The 25,363-nt window shown below is 42.6% G+C and overlaps 2 protein-coding genes across 2 annotated transcripts; one reads left to right on the top strand and one right to left on the bottom strand.

Annotated features, from left to right (window-relative positions):
- Positions 1 to 2,348: 2,348 nt before the first annotated feature.
- Positions 2,349 to 3,638, top strand: LOC117836540 (auxin-responsive protein IAA12). Its single transcript, XM_034715989.2, has 3 exons — positions 2,349 to 2,738; positions 2,832 to 3,188; positions 3,293 to 3,638. Exons 1-3 carry the CDS (start codon positions 2,521 to 2,523, stop codon positions 3,369 to 3,371), a joined length of 654 nt encoding a protein of 217 aa, XP_034571880.1. The 5' UTR covers positions 2,349 to 2,520; the 3' UTR covers positions 3,372 to 3,638.
- A 16,418-nt stretch (positions 3,639 to 20,056) lies between these two features.
- LOC117840371 (protein OSB2, chloroplastic) lies at positions 20,057 to 24,406 on the bottom strand. The gene is made up of 5 exons (XM_034720880.2): positions 24,028 to 24,406; positions 23,172 to 23,310; positions 23,003 to 23,084; positions 21,635 to 21,786; positions 20,057 to 20,570 (listed from the first exon to the last, which is right to left on the bottom strand). The coding sequence occupies exons 1-5, from the start codon at positions 24,357 to 24,359 to the stop codon at positions 20,373 to 20,375; spliced, it is 903 nt and encodes a 300-aa protein (XP_034576771.1). The 5' UTR covers positions 24,360 to 24,406; the 3' UTR covers positions 20,057 to 20,372.
- Positions 24,407 to 25,363: the final 957 nt, after the last annotated feature.

Here is a 25,363-nt window from a genome sequence, read left to right as displayed (position 1 = left end):
TAACGAAAGGTTCACAAAATATATTAGGTGTATTTATCATTTGTATTTAAATTTTTGGTGAAACCAAATTCTAAAAATATCTAAATTTGATCTGAAAGTCTTATAAATTGGTAAAGAATCATTTTATGAGCGCACAACCTTGATACAAAAGTTCCAACATGTTTTAAGAAAATTGGACTATATATTGTTAACAAATGGTTACATTACTTATAATGTTTCATAGTACTCAACTAAAACGCTCAAACTTGTGAACTAACTTGTAAAAAAATCACCCTATAAATCTCAATAATATTTGTACATATATTAGACTACATATATACATTCTTTTGTACGAGTTTCAATAATTTTGAACACATTGACTTGGTTTAAAAATATTAAAAAGAAAATAAAAAGTTTAAAAGGATTTCTGTTGGCGGGTGTGTATGTCACCTGCCAACACACATTTGTACCCACCAGCGCAAATAGCATAAATGTGGTGCGGGAAACGAAAATTTGCATCCGTGAGCGCGAGCGAAACACACTCCTTCTCTCCTTTTCTATCTCAAATGCTCTCAGTCTCTCCTATCCTCACATCTCTTTCCTCTCTCTCCCCCTTATCTCTTTCCTTCCTCCCGTTCACGGTGGCGGAAGCGGATGAGAAGCCGCGGCTGATGCGAGCAGCGATCGGCGTGAGTGGCTAGAGCCACAGCTGGCAGAGGTGGGGCCAACGTGGGTCGGAGGAACCGTGTCCATCGCGAGCCAGCAACGGAGCTGCAGCTGGCACGGGCGGGGATCCGCTACAAGCGCGGGCGAAGGAACCACGGGTAGTGCGGGCAAAGGGGCTACAGCCAGCGCGGGCCACGACGACGGCGAGCAGCGGCCGGTGCAGGTGACCGCAAGCTGCGGCTAGCGTGGGTGGTCAAGAGGAAATCCTCGTTGGTTTCCCCGTATCGATCTCCGTTGCTGCGTTCCAGCTGCCAAGGTGAGTGGTTTTCTTCCTTCCCTTGCTTGTTTTGATTCTTCCTTCTGGCGTGAGATTTTGTTTTGTGATTTTTGGTGATTTATTAATGCGTTATGGTTTTGCACAGCTGGTACGAGCCGGCCGACCCTTCCTCATCTGCATCCTCTCCTCTCCTATCTCTCTTGCTTATCTCTGTCCTCCGGCCGGCCCAAGCAACGACGAGCAGCACCGGCTGGCAGAGGAGCAGCAAGCATCAGTTGAGCAGCGGAGGAGCAATTGCCGATGCATGTGACGGCGAGCAGTGGCCAGCTAACGGAGGAGCGGGTGCCGGCGTAGACGACGGCGAGCAGCAGCCGGCGCCGTTGGCGGTCGAGCAGAGCTGGCCGTGCGGTTGTGGTGGGGCAGGCTGCTGGTGGCTACGACCACTGGCAGCACTATTTTTTTTGTGTCGTACAACTATCAGTGCTGACGGGTGATAGAAGACACCGCCGATGCAACACCCGTCAGAGCAAATGACGATATATGCTGGCTCAAGGTTGCTGGTGGGTATCCAATCCGCCAAAATATGTTTTGGTCGCCGGTACAAATTTTTTGTGACGCAGTGGACAGTGCCCCTATATTCCGTGATACATATTAGATAATGCTCCATGCGATCGACAGGGCCGAGAGGGAACAGCTCATAATGCGCAAGAGATGCTCCCCCAATATCTCCAACCATAGCATCGTAGTAATCATTCCACACTTGTTTTTCTATTACCCCTTGATCATCCTATTGTTCATCTATAGAACCGGCTTATCGGCTCAACACCCGGTTTCGCAGTTTCAAACCGATAAGCATACCTCAGAAATGTTACACATGCATCTAACCTGATCGAGTTTCAGTTCAGATCAATGCACCCAACTACTAATCCGACCGAAATCGGATCATGGGTCCTAAGAACCGAAACCGTTTCGATCGACAACCCGTTAACACGCCATGTGCCCCCTTGAATTCAAAATCAACCCGGGACCCGGAAAACCGCGTATCCAGCCACCCCATTTGGTCCAACTAATGGAGGAAATTAGATATGTGTGCGTATCATGATTGAAGGTCAGATTAAAGGTGTATAAACATATGTAGACTATACACTATAGATATCATATATGTATATCCTCCAGCCGGGTGGCGGGCCCCGCCCACATGGGCTGCCGCCGGGTCCTACGGCCCCGGCCGGCGCGCCGTGTGACCCCGTCGACCGAGGAATCCATGTCGCCGGCCGGCCCGGCAGGCCGCTCGTGGCTGCGCCCCCGTCACCCTCGCAGCACAGCCTAGCCCACGCCCCCGACGTCGCTGCATGCATGTGTCCGTGTCGCCTCTCCCCCTCTCCGTCCCGGCTGTCCAAGCTCCTATAAAACACGCGCACCCAGGCCATCCATTCCATCCCCAAGGCAAAACACACCACCTCATCTCATCTCATTCTCATCAGCGAGCAACTCCTCCAACTCGTGACAGACGTGTTAGAGACGCAGAGGCAGCCGCAACCGGAGAAAGACTACCTCGCCGTCGTCGTTGCCGGGCTAGCTTACTCAAAAGTTGGGAGATGGAAACCGTCGTGGGAGACCTCATGGCCACCGAGCTCAGGCTTGGCCTGCCGGGCACAGCCGACGACAGCCAGCCCCAGATGATGAAGGCGGCGGTGCCGTCGGCGCCGTCGACGCCTAGGGGCAAGAAGCGCACCACCACCGACGCTGTGGAGGACGCCGCCGCCGCCGAGGAGGCCAGCAAGCGTGATGCCGAGGCAGCACCTCCTGCAGCCAAGTGAGTAGTAGCCTTCATCAGGCTCTCAGTTCACATGCTAAGAACTGTCTCTTGGAGCTCCGGTTCTTACAAGCTACATGTCTACTCTTGCAGGGCCCCCGTCGTAGGTTGGCCACCGGTGAGGTCCTACCGGAAGAGCTGCTTCAAGGCGAGCAGCAAGCAGATCAGCAAGGTGACCAAAGAGGAGGCGGCGCCGGCCAGCAGCAACGCCGCCGCACCGTCCGCGGCCGCAAGCACCACCACCGGCTCCTTCGTGAAAGTGAGCATGGACGGCGCCCCCTACCTGAGGAAGGTGGACCTGAGGATGTACAAGGGCTACAGGGAGCTCCGCGAGGCCCTGGAGGCCATGTTCGTCTCCTCCAACAGCGGCGGTGCCAACCTGTCCGAGTTCGCCGTCACCTACGAGGACAAGGACGGCGACCTCATGCTCGTCGGAGACGTGCCGTTCGAGTAAGTACTAAGTACCAAAGTCCTTCATCTTTTTAGATGCAACTTAAGATCTTTTTTTGATGTTATCAACAAGAGTGCTGATGGTCTCTTGTACTTTTTTGCAGGATGTTCACTAGCACTTGCAAGAAGCTGAGGATTATGAAGAGATCTGAAGCCACAGGCCTGGGTTCAGCAAGACAATAAGAAGATCTATCTGAGGGCCAGACAGCATGTCATGAGCTTCTTTTTTTTTCTTCCTTTTTATTATTTTTGTTCTACTGGTTGGATCCCCAAGCCAAAGGATGAGCTTGGGTGCGTCAAAGCGCATACATGGATGTGTGCAGCTTTGATTCTGTAAGACAATTAGGTCTTTTAGCAGCACAAAGGAGATGTGCTGAGGTTGTTTCAGTTAACTCTCCATGTGTTTGTACAAACGAAACACAGTTATATTGATCGTTGATTATTACTTGATATCATGTTGCCGGCCGGGCAGCCAGAGGGAAAAGCTCTGGTCCTCGTGAGCTTTTCCCAGCCTTTTGTTGCTCTGACGCCTTCGTTTTCGTATTTGGATGCCAATTCAGTCCATGGCGTTAGACCATTAATCTTGGTAGTTGTGTTTGGATGTCATAATCATTCTTCAGGGTGACTCGAAGGAAAATTAATTTTTTTGATGAAGATTATACAGAAGAGAAGACGCATTTAAACAAAGATATAGCGCAAAGTCTGCGAATATGCAAATCAATTCCTCCTATGTTAGTTTGCTCACAACACTTGGAATTATTAAACAGGTCATTAGATTCACAGCAAAAGAAAAGGGCAACTTGTTCTTGTTGCAGTACCTTAACCTTCCGCCCCCTGCACGTTCTAGAACAAATTGACTTGATATGAAAAAGCTTTGAATCTTTGATCCAAATCCATCGGTGCCATGCCCATGCGCAACCCGAGGATTAAAATTCGATGTTGGCTGATGCCAAGATCCAAAACCAATGTGACCGAGCCCATCAGTCAAACGAGAAAAAAGAAGGTTATCACCGAGATCGGTCAAAGGAAGCACGTACAGTGGCGGAGACACAACGCCGACGGCCTGCCTGCGTTTTGTTGTCAACACATGCACCGGTCGAGGCCCCGGCGGACACGAGGCATGTGGGTGCACATGAGAGCTGCATCGAGGAAGCATCCATTGGCATCAGGGAAACTAGCTAGTCCATCTGTACTCTGTAGTAGTAGTTGATTATTGGTTGCCACGTCTTTATCCGGCCCATCATCAGAAGGAAAAAGAAAATATAGCAAAGTCAATACCCTCCCCTGAAATACAATAGAAATTTGGGAGTCTTTGCACTTAGCAGGATCTTGTGTACCTTCTGGGATGCTGCGGGTTGTATGGTTGCTGGCGTACATGACGCCTGGAGATACGGCAGGTCCATCTGCTGCTGGCAAAGAAAATGCTTCAGCGCGGATTCTTCAGACCACGTCCAACAAGGCAAGGGGGTACCATGATACTGTACGAGATATATCAACGCATACCTTTGCTGTGCGGCATGACCAATGAGACACAGAAGGTGCATGATTTGGATGTAGACTCAACGCGTCAGAACCTCCTCTCTGGTTCAGGGATATCTAGCAAAATTTATCTTTACCCATAAATATCTAGCAAACTTTCGGTTGCATCTAGTCCTTGTCCCTTTGGTTTTCTTGCTCTAAACTTCGCTACAGAAACCTAAGTTTAGAATTATATATGTGCCTACTAGTTCAAGGATATTGTTTGTCTCCCTTCCTCTTCCCATGTGTTCTGTTTTTTAGATTTTAGGTATTACAATATAATGCTCTAAAAATTAAATAATCTGAGTTATGGAAGCAGCTAGATCATTCAAACATGGAGTACCATACAACTCCAACTCTTCCTTCATTTTTACGAACACCAATATTTCTTTGACAAGAGGAGCCATGCCCAATACTAGGAGGACTACAACATCGGCTAGAATCACTACCCCTATCAAGCTTCTTGACTCCGCCACATAAAACATACAATCATCTATAAGTAACCAATATTTCAAACCTTTTTCTAACTCAGTGGCGGATGCAGCCCGTGAGCCTAGAAGAGGCTCCCTCTTATTCCTCCTCCTTCCTTCCCTTCTCTTTTTCTTCCTACTTCCTAAAAATCATGGAGGGGCTTAAAGGGGGCTCCATTATCCGAGCGATGGTAAGGGGGCTAGAGCCCCACCCGCCCACCGCTAGATTCTCCTCTGTTCCAAGAAATCTATATAGTTTGATCTTTAGAAAGAAGTTAAAGATAACATCCTACTCCGGTTCCATGTTATTGATATTAGTGTCTTTGTGGGTGCTAAATGTGACAAGTAAAGAAAACTAGATGTAGATATGAGAATTTATGTAGAAAAAAAAGGAAAAATAAAAATAGTATTACTGTGACTACTCTATGGGATCATTTGTGACCCATAAATGCCAAACAAAAAAACATAAAGGGGAAAGAGACTACTTAAGATGGCTTTTCTAGACCAAACAAACAAGACGAATACAAAATGACTTATTTTGCCCATCCTTTTCAAAACAGAAAAAGGGACCGGGAGTAAGAAGTTTCCCTAACAATTAACAGATGCTTAGAGTCCCAATTTCACCATCTCTGCCTTGTCATTGGTCTTGAAAAGAGAAATGGCAGAGTTGGATGAGAACCAATGGTAAAAATGCATGGTTTAAACTCTTGAGAAAACAAAGAAGATCAATTAAAATAAAATAGCACAACATTATACTATTTTGAGACCTGGAGTAAAGTATACAGTAGAGAGGTAGTCAATGAACAGGAACACACACGCACACACTAGGGTCGAGGCCATAATATCAGAGATTCAAAAGTCATGTTTATATGACTAATTGCATACCTATAACACCATTTAAAATTCACCAATGTACTACATTGATCCTGCTACGAAATCAATATCTGAACAGTTCAGTACGAGCTAAACAGCAAACACAGAGGATGGTCACTCAAATAAAAAAAGCAAACACAGAGGATGTAAACATAAGAGGACAGGGCCATGCAGAACCATCAAAGCTTACACATGCTACTTTCCAAAAGACAAATTTCTGAACAAAACTATCAATTATTTGATTGCATTGCAAATGGATAAAGGGTAGTTCAGCAGCAGTGAGGAGTTTGTAGCAATGAATGCCCTCATCTAAGTGCAAGCAACTATTTCCCCGTGCCTTCAACAACAACAATCACTGTTGAATATTCAGATGACTTGACCAAATTAGACAATAATACCTTATTAAATGGATGAACATTGAGAATGCAGTGCTGGGACTTGAAGAGCAGGACGACACTATTATAGTCTGACGAGCGAGCCAGTGAAGAATTTCTACCTGACATTACTATAATATCTTTTAGTGGACTTCTATTACCTTTTGTTTTCTGTTTCCAACACTGGTTTTAGATATGCTACATGTGCAACATCTATGTACATCAAATGTTGGACTCAATGCATTTTTGTTTACACGATCTTTATTTTTCTAAAAAAACTATACAAACTAAATGCAAATGTACTTTTCCATGAATATGTTATTTTATTAAAAATATTTTAAAGAAATATTATAAGCATGTCGGTTCCTCGTATACGTCGTGGCCACAAGTTGGTCTCCCTATCACCATTACTCTCTTCCAGCCTACATTCAGCCATGTCTATCAATAGTTTCATCCATGATCTTGTCATTGATCCACCACTAGCAACTATGTTTATAGTATATCTAAAACCACATCTTCATCCATACCCTAGTCATGGATCCAATCATGATGCTTAATCTAGCTAGGCCTTGATTAACGTATCATTGGATGCTTGCATTGCCAACATTACCATTCTTTTTTACTTGCCCGTAGCTCTATAGTATCCAACCTAAATTTGCATTCTTATCATGGCTTCTACCGTAGTAAGTAATGTCTACCTTTTGCATGCTAGCTTTTGCTTGTTAGATTAGTTTTTGATTGATTTATGCTGAACAAATGAAAATCGCAACCTTGATGCTTTTCACCGCATCTTGCGGCAAAATTCAGCCATACAGCTATGTATCCATCTCATCTTGCCATCGATGTATGTCATTGCACACGACCTCTCCCTTTGGTGTCACATATCCATGATGCCATTGGCTACTACATCCCAGCTGCGAGAATACCTCCCAAACCCTCGTAGACGCTGGCCAGCTCGCTGCCATCCGTATTCCTCTCCAACTTTCGAATCGCCACAATGTGACTGAAGCTACGGCCCTCAAGTTGCTCCACCGCTGGACTGATTGCTCTGTTACTTGATCCAACTGCTACGCCATCCAATCAACACTCTCTCTTTCTCGCGTTGCTGGCTGGTCCCCTGGTGTGGGTTTTGTGGGACACATTACCACAGGAATGGATACATATTTTCATCCCTGGTTTGACTCCAACTGCTTCCTCAACTACTTGCCACATGGGAACAAACAGCAATAGTCAATTTCGTACTCCGCCGACGTCAAGACCGAGGCGTCTCCCTCTCTCTCCAATTTCTTCTAGAAATGACGTTTTAACTATGAATATATCATAGCACACGGGTAGTGTGTCTCTTTTGTTGTCTCTGCCAACCTAAACTCTTCTGTGTTGATGTTTTTCCAACAAAATCTTTTACAGATTAAATTAGGATCGAGGGTACTGTGATTGTTGTGCTAGTCAAGGTGTGCACAATGGAACTGTCTGTGATGGTGATGGCATTCGTGCTTGGAATCATTTTAATATGGGCGTGGTAGGCGCCGGCAGCCTACTAATCATCGGGCGGCTGCCATGGTGCTTTTTAAGATTTGTCCCTAGTGTTATATATCCTCCTCGTGTGTTCCTATGGTCATGGTCACCACCTCACCATCGCCTAGTGTTGGCTCGCCTAGCCCTCTTTCAAGATTATTTTACCTTTGCAATCATTTGCAAAATAGCTCGCATTTTCTAGCCCCCAACATTGCATGAAGCTGGCTCACACTCATAACACAACCAATGTTCAATGCACGCGCTGCCCCTTTCGGCATCTTGTGTGTGCACCACCCCTTTCGGCATCTTGTGTGTGCACCTCTACTCTTCTGTCTCGCAGAGCTGCTGACTGAAGTCCATCAAGGAGCAATACTTTGGTATGGTACGGAAATAGTTTATTAGGTGAGTTTTTGGAACGATTGTCTTCTCCTATATTGAGTAAAGATGTATTTCCAATGAAATTTTTATTTCCATGCCATACAGATAGCATAGTCCATGGAAGGTTCAAACACATTCTTATCTTCATCGCATACCATATCTTGTAAATAATTTTATTGCCTTTTTTATTCCAAAAATTATATATTATATGTTTAATTTATCAGCTTTATTTTATATGGACTCTTTTTTTAGTTTTACGTTTATATGTTTGTCAGTCGTATTTTGCATGAACTCTTTGAGCTAGTATAGACCGTTAGATCTTCATAAATCCAAAAATATATATTTTTCTTTTTTTAGATTAATGTGGTAATTTCTAGGTCCAAGACACCTTTGGTGGCTTTTTTAATATTAAGAGTTTCCAGCTCGGTTTCTCGAAGGTGTTACGTGTGTGTATGTGAGTACCTGCATGTGTAGTATGTTTCTAAAAAAATAGTTTCTATTCCGAATTGCTAGCGGAGGGATAAAAAATCACATAATTGCTATTCTTTTTCGAAATCACTTAAAGAGAGAAGTATTGGATAGTTGAAAATCCATATTCAATACATGTTGCTAGCAGAAGAATAAAATAAATTACTTAAAATAGCTAGTAGATAGAAGAGAAGCACAGGGTACACGAAGACTATGTCCTTCAGGTTACATAACGTGTATTCAATATGGAGGGATAAAAATCACATAATTGCTATTCTTTTTCGAAATCGCTTAAAGAGAGAAGTATTGGATAGTTGAAAGTCCATATTCAATACATGTTGCTAGCAGAAGAAGAGAAGCACAGGGTACACGAAGACTATGTCCTTCAGGTTACCTAACGTATATTCAATATGGTATAAAAATATTATGCATTGCTAGCTTAAGGATTAAATTAAATAAGTGAGCACCTAAAGTCCGGATCCAACACAATTAGAAAGATTATAGTCGTAACTGATATGGACTTCAGGCAAGAGGTGTTAATGACTTTTTTGATATTATATATATATATATATATATATATATATATATATATATATTGCTTGTATTGGATATTGACTCCTTGGGCTAGTGTAGACCATTAGATCATCATAAAATCCAATGGTGTATATTCTTCTTTTTTTAGATTAACGTGGGAATTTCTAGACCCTCTCGGCGAACGTGGTGACTTCTTTTAACACTATTGTATTAAGATAATAGATGTGAAATATTATCAACTCAACGTAGATAGGGAACGGATCGAAACTCATACATATACTTTAAAAAAGAAAATAATTGAAAATCTTTCTCACCCAATTTAGGCTCATCATACCCCTCACGTTGGACCCACCTATGAGAAACAGTCCCTAACTCGCAATTTCTATGGATCTACACCCCCTCCCGCGCCACTTGACCCTGACAGGTGGGTCCAACATGAGGGGTACGGTGGGTCTAATTTGGGTGAGAAAGGTTTTCAATTGTTTTCATGAGGGGTACGGTGGGTCTAATTTGGGTGAGAAAGGTTTTCAATTGTTTTCATTATAGATGTGTGTAATATCATTTTCCTTCTTAATACAACAGAGATGGTTACATAGGTAAGTTCTTTTATACCTACGCAGATTTTATCTGTTCGATCGCTTATATTCATGCGTGAATTGCAAGTGGGATGTGTGTTTTCCCTTTTCTTTTTTCTATTTCTTTATTTTCATGCTACCCATATAATACTAAGGTGTAATAGCTATTTTTGCTCTTAAACTTTCTCAATTCGTCCCTGAACGATGTATATGTCAACTTGAGGATGGGGGTAGGCTACTGAAAAATTACACGGAAGGTATGGAATGGAACGTTTAGTCATCTAATTGTAAATATGTTCATAACAACATTAGTGGATCATTTAATAGTTCGATTATATAAGCAAGACACAAGATAGACATGAACGAAGGATATTTGCAGCATGTAGAGGGTAGAAACGGGATTTTACTTGTGTACATAACTGAATTAAAAACCTGAAATGACTAGATCCTGGTGTGGCGCGCCAACATGACATGACACATAGGACAAAGGACCAAATTGACCCGCATGAAGAAGTCTGGGACCGAAACAGTCGCTTTGGTATAGTTGTAACCATTCTCGTTTTCGAAGCAAATGAAGGTCTGGTTTGGTTCGTTTGCTTATTTTTAAGCACCCGTCACATCGAATGTTTAGATACTAATTAGGAGTATTAAACGTAGACTATTTACAAAATCCATTACATAAGTGGAGGCTAAACGGCGAGACGAATCTATTAAGCCTAATTAGTCCATAATTTGACAATGTGTTGCTACAGTAAACATTTGCTAATGATGGATTAATTAGGCTTAATAGGTTCGTCTCGCTGTTTAGCCTCCACTTATGTAATGGATTTTGTAAATAGCCTACGTTTAATACTCCTAATTAGTATCTAAACATTGATGTGACACTTGCTTAAAAATAAGCAAAGGGAACCAAACGCCCCCGAAGGCCCGGCTGTCTGATGTGCTGATAGCTGTGTCTATACATAGGTTAATGTGAAAATGGAGCGAAGGTTTCTCCAAAACACGTGCGTGCTGCACGTGCATTTTACTAGTTAGTCCAAATCGAGCAATAATAGTGCATTTTACTGGTTAGTCCAAATCAAGCAATAATAATATGGTATTGGCATGCAAACCTGAGGATACCATTTGTTGTCCTCTTTTCCTACCCTGACCATTGTTGACGCTCGTTATTGACATACTTTTAGTACAATTTAACTAATATTTTCATACTTAATCTTATACTAACCCGCCACTTGGCACCTGAAATAACCTCATTATTACATATATGTTGTATTTTGAAGTATATTGCATTATGACATGAAATACGACATTATCAAGGGGGTTTGCATAAAAAGTTTAATGGATATTTGGACATGGGTCATCAAGGGAAGCTAGCACGAGAAAGGAGAGGATCAGAAGAGATAGGAAGGTCCCAGGCTGATCGGCCTGGGACCCTCTAGGCCAATCGGCTAGCCCATTTCAGGGCCCAGTCGACCTCCCGTTTCTTCAGCGTGAAGTCTACGATGATCTCTAGGTTTTTTTCACGGACATTGACCCAGAGCCATCGCCTATGGGAGACTATAAATATCCCCTCATGGACTACAAGGAGGGAGAGTTGGATAGAGAGAAGAAAACACCACGCAAACACCATCCACCGCCACCACAAGGAGGAAAAATGGAGAAAAGATTGGATCTACGAGAAGTCACACGAAGCAGAGCACCAGAGGAGGAAGGAACCTCCCAAGCCGATCGGCTTGGAGATGCCCAGGCCGATCGGCCTGGGGTTTTTCTGCCCCTGTTCGTCGTTCCCTTCGGTCCAGTTAATCTACAGGGCGATCTTTACCCATAATTTTATCAACATGTGTGAGATCATGGGGTAGAGTCTCTATTTGTCCTCGGAGTTGTATAGAGATCTTGATTTATAATCGCTAAACCTTTTATGTAAGATCTGTTTATTATTTATCATATCTTGATGATGTTCCTTTATGTTATGGCTGGCCCGCTACTTTAGGTTGCTTATTTGCTTACCTAGAATGATCATCAAGCCATGTTCTTATCGTTCAATATTTGAGTACCCTCATGTAGTGATAACGTGTGAGAGGGAAAGTATTGTGCATGGTTCACATCCACTCATGATAACACTTAGATCTAGTTCTTTCATGCACGGCGATTACATCTACAAATGATCCTAGATCCCTGGACAAGCATTTTATCTATCTTGTTTACATCCATACACTCTATCCGGTTTAATCTAAGTCACTAGTTCTTTTGTTAGATCAATCTTATCGTATACAAAGAACCTTCGGTTACATAGATTAGTGCTTAGTTAAGCGTGCAAATTCACTTGTTTCACGGATTGATAAACCTTGGGGATACTCTAAGGGAATAGGTACAACTGATCTGTACACTTGCGGTTCATAAATTGACGTGCTGACTGCCGTCAACAACCGTATCTATCTCTACAATCGAATTGGGAAACACATGAACCGGAAACACATCGGGAAGGGTCTCAGCATGTTTCAACAACAAACATCATGTATGCCATAATGGTGCCACGGTCCTCAGCCATGTGGTGAGCAATGCTGGCAGAACTGCGTGACGTGCTTGTAGCCTCACGTGTTGGACTTCCAACCTACAAATGAAGGCGGTCAGATAAGAGGTTTGTGGTTTATTGGTTGTCCCAGTGTGGTAACAACAGATAGAGTGGCAGAAGCAACATGTGCAAGATCTTGATGCTAAGATTAGCATGATCCAATGGTGGCAGGGGCCCATCAATCTTCTACGCTTTCTAGAGCAGTTGACATATGATCCCATGCGACTATCATTCTCTTCAAACAAATATGACATTAAATCTGCTCCTCACTTTATTTTCTATTATTCAATTCAAGAGCTTGGTTGACAATTAAAGAATTATGGAACTTTCATGTACCTTTTTTAGCTTGCACATTGTATCTTTCCTTTTTTTCTTATAAAAACTCGAATACTATACACATTGACAAAATACTATTTTGGAAAATCGCCAGGTGCCATTATGATATATCTGAATTTCCAAAATATCATTCAACTTTCAAACTTGTGGCTCTCTGAAGTACCATTATAAGCAAAATGTGACTAACATGAGAAGCAAATACAAAATATACCCTCATCCTTTACAAGGTTTCCATTGGGTGTTGTATGTTTTCGGACTTGAACTTTTAGGAAGACTTGTTCCAATCAATTTCATGGGTGATTTATTGTGCTCCATGCTCTTGGATCATTTGGAAGCAAAGGAACGACATCGTCTTCAAACCAAGGGCTTGAGGTAGCTAGGAAGTAGTCTAGGTAGATGTTAGTTTAATATTCATAACGGACATGAATGCAAAATTAAAACTATGTTTCTTCTTCTTAAAAAATGGCACATTGTTCTCTTGCGTGTTCAAGAGAAAAAATGACCATCTTGGCATGATCCTTTTTTATCTCACCTAGTAAACATGAATTTATAATAAAAGCTTTAAAGTTTCTCATGATCCGTGTTGGTTCTTATTTGGCAATGGTCTATGAACTAATGTCCACTTGTCTTCTATGTTTCACAAAAATTGAAGCTCACTTATTAGTTCAATTTAAGTTATTTTTCTTTTTTTGTGGAAAAGTATCGGGTTTGTTGTAGTTTTATGATTTCTTTCAACATAGACCTGTAGAGGTGTGAGAGTTTTGTATGGTTCCTAGTTTATGTTTGTACATCGCATAATCCCGCAGCTTTTGTGTAGCATGTGTTGACTTCTTTGGAGTTCATGAGGGACGAGGCAATTCTGAGGTTTTTTCGTTGGAGCTATGATTTCCAGAGTCTGACACCGGAGGAGTATAATGCAGAAGCATAATTTTAAGTCTACTCAAGCCTAATTAAACATAGATTAGTGAAAGAGGAGTGAAGGACCAAGGTCCTGTGAGGTGTGAGAGAAGACTAGGATATATTTTGTGACAGTGCTCAAAGTTCTCGATGGTTCTATAACACACTTTTTCACATGTACTATTTATTTGTTTTTTCACATTATATTGTGCCATGAACAGTATTGTTATCAGTACTTTGAAAAATTTATTTTTCACATGTACCATTTTTCAGTTTCTGCGCATTGTAGTCCTTTTTCACCCATGTTCCTCATGACATTTTGTGAAAAAAGTATCCTACCACCAAAAAAATGCCATCCAATTAATTGACAATTCTTCTTGTAGTTTTATTGGGGAAAAGGGTAAACGTCAGCATAAAATATATAGTAAATTTCAACACGGTGTAAATTTGAAGCATCCAATCTATATAAATCTCAAGCATCACCAGGAATGTTTGTGAACAAATTCAAATTTTGACAGTTTAGACCACCGAAAATTTACACAAATCAGAGCAACAAGGATTTATTCTCTCCACGAACGAATATGTTGCAAATCACGACAATGAAATCAAATTTAAGGTGCAAATGGAAGCCCATGGAAAAAATTTTTTGGAGAAGGCACATTTGAAGGAAAGGAATGACATCATTTTCAACAACGAATCTTCACCCCCTCCAATGTCTTTTGCAAATTTCATTTATTATTTCTTCTTATCACATATTCACTAATTACTACTACTCGAGGATCGACTTCTAGTACCGATCAGTAACCCTCCTTCAGTACCGGGCGCGCGACCGGTATCGCTTGGTCGGTACTAAATGCCATGCCATTTAATACCGGTCAGCCCAATCGGTACTAAATACGCCATTTAGTACTGGTCGGTAACAACAATCGGTACTAAACTGCGAGCCACGTCGCGCTGTTGCGGATGACAGTTTAGTACCGGTTGGTTTTAAAGTTTATTCCTTTTCTTTTTTTGTTTACCCTTTTGTTTTAATTTGTATTCGTATCAAACGCAGCTTTTGCTAATAATATTACATTAATATATCAACCTATTCAAATCCAAGTATCACAAGTATCAATCCATTTAAATCATTACACTCAATAGTTCGTACATCAATACATAAGGTCTTAGAGAAAACAAGTTCAAATCCATAAGAAAAGGGTACGATAGGAGTACATCCATGCATGCAACATATTTAATAATTCGCTTCGCTTATGTAGATATGCCACATAGCTTAAGTCTTCAATCATAAAGCCTAGAACTTCATCAATATATGCTAGAGCATGAATTAGTGCACCCTCTAGCATTTCACAAGGACGGTCACAGGCACTACTATAAATCTCGAACAATGGAGACGACGTCAATTGAAATGGCCTGTAGAAAGTGAGATGAGCCTGGAGCTTGAAATCTCTTGGGTGTAACTATAATTCAACACATCCAAGACTTGAGCCTGAATCGCATGAAAGCTCATTGCCACCAAGATTTGACCAAAGACATCCTAAAAGAAGAGAATAATATGATGAAATTTAAAAGATGTAATATAATTAAAGATAAAAGGATGATTAAATATGTTCCATACCATGTCATGTTGATTCAGCTGACAAAATCTCTCAGTAGTTCTAATCACATTGCTTTCTCCCTCCTGGAGCGTCTTTTGAAAATATGAGCATTCTGGCACAAAGTAACCATGATCGTTAAGCTATTGTAGGCAGAACTTCACGGCAATCCTTTCAAAGGTTACCCTACTTGATGCTAATTGACCCCATGCGGCAATTGAAACTATCGGGATGGGCTAACTGGTACTCTCATCCGGTTGGCTTGTGTTTCTCGAACAAGTACATGAAAAGAGATTTTTACTCTTTTAAAATTCCATGGACCAACTATCTCGGATTGCACTGAAGGAGAAGTACCTACTAGAGTTTCGATAACATCTTTCAGCCATCTAATATTGTCTATAAGCTACATTTATGTAAGTAAATTTAGGAATTATTCATGTGTAGTAAAAAAAACTAATTACAAGAAGGAAAGAATACTACTATGTTGGGAATTATTCCTCTGCTTCGATCATCTTTTGGCATGTCAATGACGCAATTAGAGAAGTGAATTTCTAGAGGATGAGCCAACGGTGGCTCCTTGAAAATATAGTGTCCACGACCACCACCACCACGGCGGCCACCTCCGCGGCCGCCACCACCACGGCAAGGAGAACTTCCACTTGCCATAGTTAGTCCAAACTGTCCAAATAAAATTGTGATAAGATAATTTACCACCATTTTTCTTAACTAGTCAACTTTACCACCAATAGTACATTGTCATATACGCATCATATACATTGAAATAAATCTAAACAATCATTTCAAAACCATCCACAATTCTATCACAATGCTACCCGTGAATATCTACATGTCCTCTAAGAGATATAGCTTTATACCATAATTGTATCACAAAAAATAATTACTTAGCATCCGATACAAATTGGTATCCATTTCAAGCAAAATCATAGCCATTTTAATCCAATATGGATAACAAAATCATTTTAATGCATCAAAATCAAAATTATCAAAAAAAAGAAAACCTAGCTAGGGAGGGTGCGTGGGGGAGGCGCGACGGCGCGGGGGAGGCGGGAGTGGGAGAGGCGCGGTGGCAGCCCACGGGGGAGGCGGGGAAGGGAGAGGCGCGGCGACGGGGACGGTGGCCGGGGATGGGGTGGCGGTGGTCGAGGATGGGGTAGCGGTGGTCAGGGACGGGGCAACGACGACGACAATGGGGATGACGGGCGATGGAGCCGGGGACGGGGCCACGGTGACGGTGATAGAGCCGGGGACGGGGCCACGACGACAGCGATAGAGCCGGGGACGGGGCGACGGGCGACGGCGACGGGGACGGTGGCTGGGGACGGGGTGGTGGCAGTCTTGGATGGGGTAACGGCGATGGAGATAGGGATGCGGATGGGGACAGGACCGGCATGGCGGCGGTGGGCGACGGTGACAGTGACGGGGATGTGGCAGCGGCAATGGGCGAGGGTGACGGGGATGGGGCCGGCGCAGCGCAGAGGGAGGAATTGCTAATTTTAGAAAACTGCTAAGTGTTTTGAGAAGACGAAGTGTTTGTAGGTGGGACACTTTAGTACCGGTGCTAGCCTTTGCCTAGTACTAAATTCCTCCATTTAGTACCGGGAAGGGCTCCCAACCGGTACTAAAGTTGCTAAATGGTGAGATCTGAAATTAGGGGCATTTAGTACCGGTTTCAGCCTTTGCCCGATACTAAATTCCTCCATTTAGTATCGGGCATGCTTCCAACTGGTACTAAAGTTGCCAAATGAGCTGGACCTGAAATTATCCGCCTCTCATAGTTTTCTTTCCCACGCACACTGTCTTAATTCTAATAAAATGTTTCAATCATTACGACAAGGTTGTCACACACACACACACATATATATGTATTTATATGAAATAGTAGAGATAAAAATTCATCACAAATATTAACTAGAGTGCATTACATACAAAATTCATAATATTAAATCTTATATAAATGAGATACTTAGAACCTAGGATCGTCCACGTCATGGCCATAAATCATCGCAACATACAAACTACGATTTATATCGATAATGTCGATTCCTAAGAACCTATCGACATAATCTAGTGCATATATGTATGCACTATCTCTAGCCTTGTAGGGCAGGTGGAATGTCTCTCCAATATTCTCACCGAAGTCATGGATGATGATAAGATAATGTCAGCTTGCCAAACCACCACGTACTTGACCCGGTGTAGGACTTCTTTTAGACCTCCGTTGGTGTGCATGAAGCCATGTTAGTACTGGTTGAAGATACCAGAGTATTAACTACGAGTCCTCATGACATATGTAGAGTATTAACTAGAGTAAATTATATATATGAATAGTAGAGATAAAAATTCATCATACATATTAAGTCCTACATAAATGAGATATTTAGAACATAGGATCGTCCCCATCACAACCGTTAATTTGGGAGATAAAAAGATATACCAATCCTAAAATAATGGTACAACATGAGATCTACGAGTCCACCTATTCTAGTTGAATATCATAAAGGAATCTTGAAATAATTGTCCAAACGTCTTTCGAAGCAACTGCCACATTTTCATAATAGAAGTATGGTGGCCCAATAGTCTGTCCAGGCAAAAGACCTGTTCACTGAGTATGGCTCATTTTTGCAATCCAAAACCAACCATAAGCTGACGGGTCAAGGTCAGTGAGCAAATCTCTACCTGAACCGGCTATTGGCCACCATACTTCTATTATGAAAATCTGGTTCCAAAAGGTGTTTGAAAACTATTTCAAGATACTTTTATTTGTTCAGCCAGAGTTTGTGGACTCGAAGTTCTTTTGTTCTGTGGTATTGGAGGAGCGGAGGTGTTACATCCATTGTCGGTCCATTTGCATCGTATTACATGAAAAATGGACATAGAACTTCGTATTAGATAAATAACTTGATCAAGATTAGGTATGGGAAAGATAGAGTAAATGTGTTTATAATATTTAGTCCTCACTCTAAAAACCTTTCCATTCTTCTTGTTCTAAAAGATCAATAAGTACTCCATTTGTAACATAAAATTCATTCTAAAAAACTCTCCATTCTTCTCACTGTAAAAAACTCTCCATTATACTCGTTCTAAAAGATCAACAAGATAGTACTCCATTTGTAACATAAAACTTATTTTAAAAAACTCCCTATTCACCTCACTCTAAAAAACTCTCCATTCTCCTCGTTCTAAAAGATCAACCAGTACTCCATTTGTAACATAAAACTCATTCTAAAGAACTCTCCATTCTCCTCACTATAAAAAACTCTCCATTCTCCTCACTCTAAAAAACTCTCCATTCTCCTCCTTCTAAAAGATCAACAAGTACTCCATTTGTAACATAAAACTCATTCTAAAAAACTCTCCATTCTTCTCACTCTAATAAAGTAACAAGTACTCGATTTGTAATAGCTCATTCAAAAAAAACTAGAATACTATGACCAGAGAAGGGAGAATGAAGTTGCTAACCAGTCTAGTGAAGAAGCTAGTCGAGTGAAGAAAAACAAAGTTCGAGCAAATGGTTGAGCTTGCTTGGGGAGGAAGCTAAGGAAGCAGCTTATTTATACATAGAGCAAGTGGATGGCATTAGTACTAGCTGGTAGCTTCAACCAGCAAGTGGCATTCTCACCATTTAGTACCGGCTGAAGCCATCAGCCAGTACTAAATGGTTTTCTGAGGAATCTAGCTATCGACCACGCGGTTCACGTGCTGCCATTTAGTACCTGCTGAGGCTCAAACCGTACGTGACGACCGCGCGTTAGTACCGGACGGAAGGCTCTACTTGAGTAACAGTGGGAGTGGGAGTCATAACCAAGTCTAACGTATGCATTTCTTAGGAAAAGGACAACTTTTGGCAATTGTACGCATAAGGATACATAGCACCGTACACCTAAATAGGTATTCAGGGTTGGTGGGTATTCCAGACTCAGATATAACGGCTACATATGAATTCAATATTTGGGATTACCAGCTCATGCCTCTCAGGTAGAACCGCAAACAATCTGCGAAGAATCACTTCATAATCTACGGAGAGCTCCTCAAAACACCCACCACCTTTCCCCGCAGGAGCAAGCACAAACAGTTTCCCGTTAACCACTTTAAAATCAGCGTGGAAGCTTTCGATCGCATGGCCACAGAGATCTGATACACGGGTGTGATGTGTCGCCCTGGAGGCTGGAGCTGGCTAAACTGACCCCACCTCCACCTGGTGGCCAATCCCATCGCAGCCCTTGATTTCATCCGGTGTCCCGGACGTGCCGTGCGCAAAATTCTTCCGTTGCCGGCTTGCTAAATGCTAAGCTATGCAAATCCCTGGTTTGTATGCCTCGGCGGCCATCGTGCTGCGACACTGCAGTGGCCACCGGCGCACCGTCTCTCTGATCTTGTGCAAATCACAGCAGCGTCACCATTAGCAACCTCAATCGACCCTGTTGCAACATCAGGCAACGTGATGAAACAGTCAATGACACGTGTTCTTGAAGTCCAACTTGTAAACTATGGCGCTCGTTTATCTTTGCTGCAGCATGGACAGCACATCGCTCATCTACGTATCATGATATTTGTGAATCATGGCTGTGGCTTCGGTTCATCACATCATCCAGATCCAGGAATGAAAGCATTCAAAGGTATTCGAAAGCTTTGGATCCGCTGTAGTTAGGATACCTGCCTCTGCCTCACAGACAAACATGGGTGGTAAAATATAAGTGCCCCCAGTTTACTTCTTCACGAGTGGTCACAACTCACAAGTCAACTCAGTGCAACAGTTTAGTTTCACCGTCGGAGGTAAAAGATCATGTCACAAACAAGATCACACTCAACCAACCTACGTTTTACGATGTGCCAAACGACTTCTGTTTATATGTTTGCCATAACTACACTAGAGGCTACTACAAAATACTACGGACCACCGCACGTCCACATCCGTGATAAACCTTCCAGAGCCCAGATATGTACATCAAAAGTACAAAACTGTGACAGCACTCATGGACTACCCCGATAACACGCTTTCGACATAACAGTTAGCCGAACTGTAGAATGGAGTGTGCGAGGCTTCCTCCTCCATGGAGACTATCGGCTGCCATCCAGTGTCATGAAGTCGTCAGCGTACATATAGGAGACTGGTTTTCTCTCATTGTCTTGCAGAGAACCCATTCTTGAGTCCAGAACTGCCAGCTGAGATATAACCCAGTTGGGGTTGTTCCTCCCATCAACCCACAGTGCTTCTCCAGTGTGCTTATGCTTGAAGTCTGGATACCTTGGGTTCTTCTGTTGAAGTCATAAGCCAGATGTATTTGACATCATCAAACAAACCAGCAAACATACCATAAGATAGACAAATTATTGAAGCAAATAAATAAATGCATCAATAAGAAATGTGATAATCTTTAATGATCTGTGTGAAGTCTGAAATGGCGATAATATTTGTTTTTGAATATATAGATGATATTTGTATATCTAGGCATCAGTAAGAAAGACCATTAAAGTCTGAAATAGTACTTGATTTAGTCCACCTCTATATAAAAGGCATATAAAGTGCACGGCATTCTCTAGACTATATCCTAAATCTTTTTTGATCTTTTGTGTTTTTAAAATGCACAGCATTCTGTAGACTACATCCTAAATCCTGTCTTGACCTTTTGTGTTGTTGGAGCCCTGACACAAGTAGTTGCATGATTACATCTAGGTAGTAGTTTAAAATATATGTCGCAAGGTATACAATACATAGATACACACTTCCTTGCAATAAGTTCAAGTTCGAATTATAAAGCAAACGCTGAACGCAAGTATATTAGTGTTATGTGAGACACAACAGGTTTTTGAACTCTTGATGCCAAATTGAATTATATTTGCTATTGGTGCTAAATTTGCTTATCACTCTGGATGAGTGACTTTCTAATTCTGATTGGCATATAGGACTGGCATTGAACCACTAAAGAAATAATTACATGAGTTAGACAGTAGTATGGCCAGTACGTTGATTAAGCTGTGGCTTAGGAAGATCTGAACTTAAGCATTAACTCACTAGTAAAAAACAAAAGAAATATCTTTCCTAACCACGTTTGGCTGCTTATCATTTTTGTTTCAATGTTCATCCACAGTCCACAAACCACTTATCCCTCTCCTTCAGTAAATATTTGAACTTATTTTGATTGGTTCTAGACTTCTCATGTGTCCTCTGGTATTTTCTATTTCCATTTGAAAACTGGTACACACTAAAAAAAAGGTTTAAGTCGCTTACATACAAGATAGCTGTTACCTGTAGGCTGTAGAAGGATAAATTGATACAGTTTTAAACAATCCCAATGAACAAGATAAAGAAGACATCTAACCTTATTTGTCCTGTTATCCCACCAGTCAAGTGGATTAGCAAAGAAAGCTTGCCACAGCTCTTCAGTTGATCGAGAGGACGAACTGATATTATCCCTATTCTTATCCTCAGATGAACTAGAGGTAGAATCAAAATAACCACCACGGCTTCCACCTTCGGTTCAACGAAAAAGGAGAGTTAATCTTACCTTTTTATGAATTTTCATTGCATTAATAAACTGCTATCTAGAAACTAGTTATGTGCACCATTGGGTAGTGAAACATTTTATAAAAATTGAAAAAAAAGTCAGCTACATTAATCAACTGTTTCTGCAAGAATGATTCAGGTAAGACTACTTGAACACCTTGCTATTTTCCTAAAAATAAGATTCACCTCGAAAGAAATTTATAGCATGTTGCACATTCTACAACATGTCAATACACATATAATAATCTGTTTTTGTGATCTTCTAGAGGTGACTACCTACACTGCAGAATGTGCAAAGAAAATTATATTTTGAAACTTAGGCAAATATTTTCGAGAAACATGCCATCTAATAGGGATCTATCATAAGTGATGTTTATTTTCACATACATATAAATGAGGGGGCATAGTGGCAACATTAACAGCATATAAAATTATTACAGGAAAATAGTAGCCATGATACTAAAAGAAACTTGGGTTCATTTGTACATACTCCTTCCTTTTTTAAATAGATGGCGTTTAGGACAAGCTAATTAGTTCATTTTGAACCAATTAGATTGTCCTAACATCATATATTTAAAAACAGAGGGGACACATGACCAACAGGGAGGCACCAGGTTGTTCACATAAGGCATTTGGTTCATGCCCTTGCAATTTGGCTGCCATTGGGATTACCACCAAACTTTGGCAAGCCAATGGAAGAATTGTCCCTCATCCTCACTATACTTATGTTCTCTACTGCTCTCTCATGCATGATCAGCAGCTAATCACCGCTATGAAGTACTACTGAATGTACACACAGTGGATGCAATTGATATGTGCTAGTCTAGGAACTTGCATAAGCTATAATTCATTACTTGGTTAAGCTTCAAACTAATTAACCATGTATGCAATTATGAGTTCACTGCTAATTAGCAGAAAATTAAAAGTACATACTAAATTCAAATCAAACACTAGCAATCAAGAAGTTAGCAAAACTAAAACAAAGATTGGCCATGAAACAAATGGTAGCCCAAAAATATTAGTAACAGCAATCCAAACAACTTTACTAATGTTTACAAAATTGGAACAAATCACCAGAGACAATATATCTCACAGAGTCACAGGAATATGAGCAGAAAGAATGGAAAATGCAGCAATTTCATGATAACAACAGAAGGCTTCACAGCCTAACTGAGATCCATACCTGGGTTATCATCGCTTGCCTCTGGTTCATACAACCGAACTGGCTGCATGGACTCGATGAAATTCAACTGTTGAACTGCAACCTGAGAAAGAGTGTACCCATCAATCCACCATAATCACAGAAAAGTAGGATAATAATAGCATGTAGAGCACCCTAGCAAAGATGATACCTTGTAGTAAACATGCCGCTTCTCAGGCCCCTCATCAACAGTATCTGACACAAGCCGTCCAGAAACAAATATCCGGTCACCCTTCTTCACATGCTCAGAGGCCACAAGGGCGAGATCATCCCAAAACTGTAGAGTCACCCTGTAGTATAATCACCCGCATTAAACAATAAATTTTTAACAGTAATTACTACAAAGCATGTATTTTTCAGTTACCAAAACATTCCGTCACTTTTTACTCTGAGAGGATGTAAAAGGTAGTATTATATATCTGCATTATAAATATAACTGGGCCTGTTTGTCTCTTAAGTCTTAATTTTTTGTTTTTTTTTTGTCTAGCAAACAAATATACTCATTACTCGAATGTCAATTCACCATGGAGAGCTCAGAACTCACTTTAATGCTTAGTCTGTTTATACGGTAAGTGTTCAGAAATCAAAGCTCATTTGTCTGTCATCATAGTAAAGCAAAAATAGGTTACTGAATATTGTCAAGTTGTAAAACAAATGCATTCTTACTAAACACCTAAGGAAACTTATGCTTAAATTTTCACTACTCCAGAACAATGTTCCTGTTTAGCAATAAAGGTCTGTTCCACAATTCGTTAGAATCTCCTGACCTCAGTATATAAGCTGCAAAACAAGCTTCACCTCATGGTCTCAACAATCATATTGCTAAAATCCACCAACTACCCCTCCCTCCCTTCCTCCCTAAACACACACTAAGCTACATGCCTACAACGAGTGACCGCCAGACACGGTCGAACTCGCTGCCGGACCCGAATAATACGGTAGAAACACGCGACGCCATAAATGGAAGAAAAGTTAGCATTGCGTAGCACCAATCAAATTAGGAATACCATGTAGTCTCGGTGGCCGACTTCCAGACGGCGAGGCGCCCCCGCGCGACGGCGGAGCCGCTGGGCAGCTGCCGCAGCTCGACTTCGGTGCCCACCGTCCCGATGAGCCGCACCGAGTTGCAGAACTCCCTGCTCCAGGGTATCTCCGCCGGCCGCGGCGTCGTGGTGGGCGGTGCCGCGGTCTCGCCGTACTGCGCGGAGCACCAGAGGCGGCGCCCTCGTGGCACCGGCGGCGGGAGGCGGAGCAGGGAATATGAGAGGCGCCTGCGGCGGGGGTCCGCGGGGCTAGGGTTTAGGGTTTTGAGCGGGGAGGCGACGGCGAGGATAGCCATGGTGATATTTTTGGGCTTTCGCCTTTCTCTGCCGGAGATGGGGGAGCTCGTGAGCTTATTTCAGCGTGGCGTGGGTGTCTTTTCAATCACTGCAAGTGGTCCCAGAACCTGCGGCAGCGGTGACCGACGCGTGGACCCCCACAAGCTACCGACGTGGCTGTCATGCTGGCCCCACATTGCCCTTTCTTCAGGATTGCTGTTCCAGACCTCCAGTGTTCAGCTCACATGTCACAACCATGCTCCTTGGCTGGAATTACTGTCTCTTGAAATACTGCCCCCTTGACAGGCTTCCCAACCGACTTCACCGACGGCTTCTGGGGTGCGATTGGTTGCTAGCATCACTCCGGAACCGAGCTTCCTGCATACAACCTCCGGATGATTGGTTACCTGGACTCCCTCCTGGGCCTGGCCCGCAGGGTGCAAAAGGTGCCCCAAAGCCTGGCTCCCGTGGTGCGGCCAAATTCATCGTTTCCCCGGAGCCAGTCCCTGGATGCAACGACAAGCGCTGGCGGTGCATCTGCTGTTGAAAATCTATGTACATGCATGCAACCAATCAGTATCTCCTTAGAGTCTGGTTGGAGGGATTCAGCAACCAATCATGGTGATGTTGCACGAGCTGAGCCCGGCTCCGGCCAGCCTGGTTCGCTGGTGCGAACCTGGCTCGCCAGGGAAGGCAACCAATCACGCCCCTGGTGAAGCCCCGCTAAGTAAAACAGCTTCTCCACGAGAGCCACCACAAAATCCGCTCTCTGGAGCGATTTAATGGAGCAGGAGAAAAAAAAATGGCTCCCCGCGGCTCCATCTCATCCGCGGGGTGAAAGTTCTCGGTTTGCCCCCAGAGAAGTTGGCGGAGGGAGACGACAGGGTGGCACGAGCGAGGCTCACCGACGGACGGCGACGGGGCGGCGCGGGCGTGGCTCCAACGGAGGACAGCGGCTCCCCGCGGCTCCATCTCATCCGCGGGGTGAAAGTTCTCGGTTTGCCCCCAGAGAAGTTGGCGGAGG

This window comes from Setaria viridis, chromosome 9 (genome assembly GCF_005286985.2).
Source record: "Setaria viridis chromosome 9, Setaria_viridis_v4.0, whole genome shotgun sequence".
Taxonomy (NCBI): Eukaryota; Viridiplantae; Streptophyta; class Magnoliopsida; order Poales; family Poaceae; genus Setaria; species Setaria viridis.
Note: the sequence above shows the minus strand (reverse complement) of the source record. Positions and strands in the feature narration are given on the sequence as shown.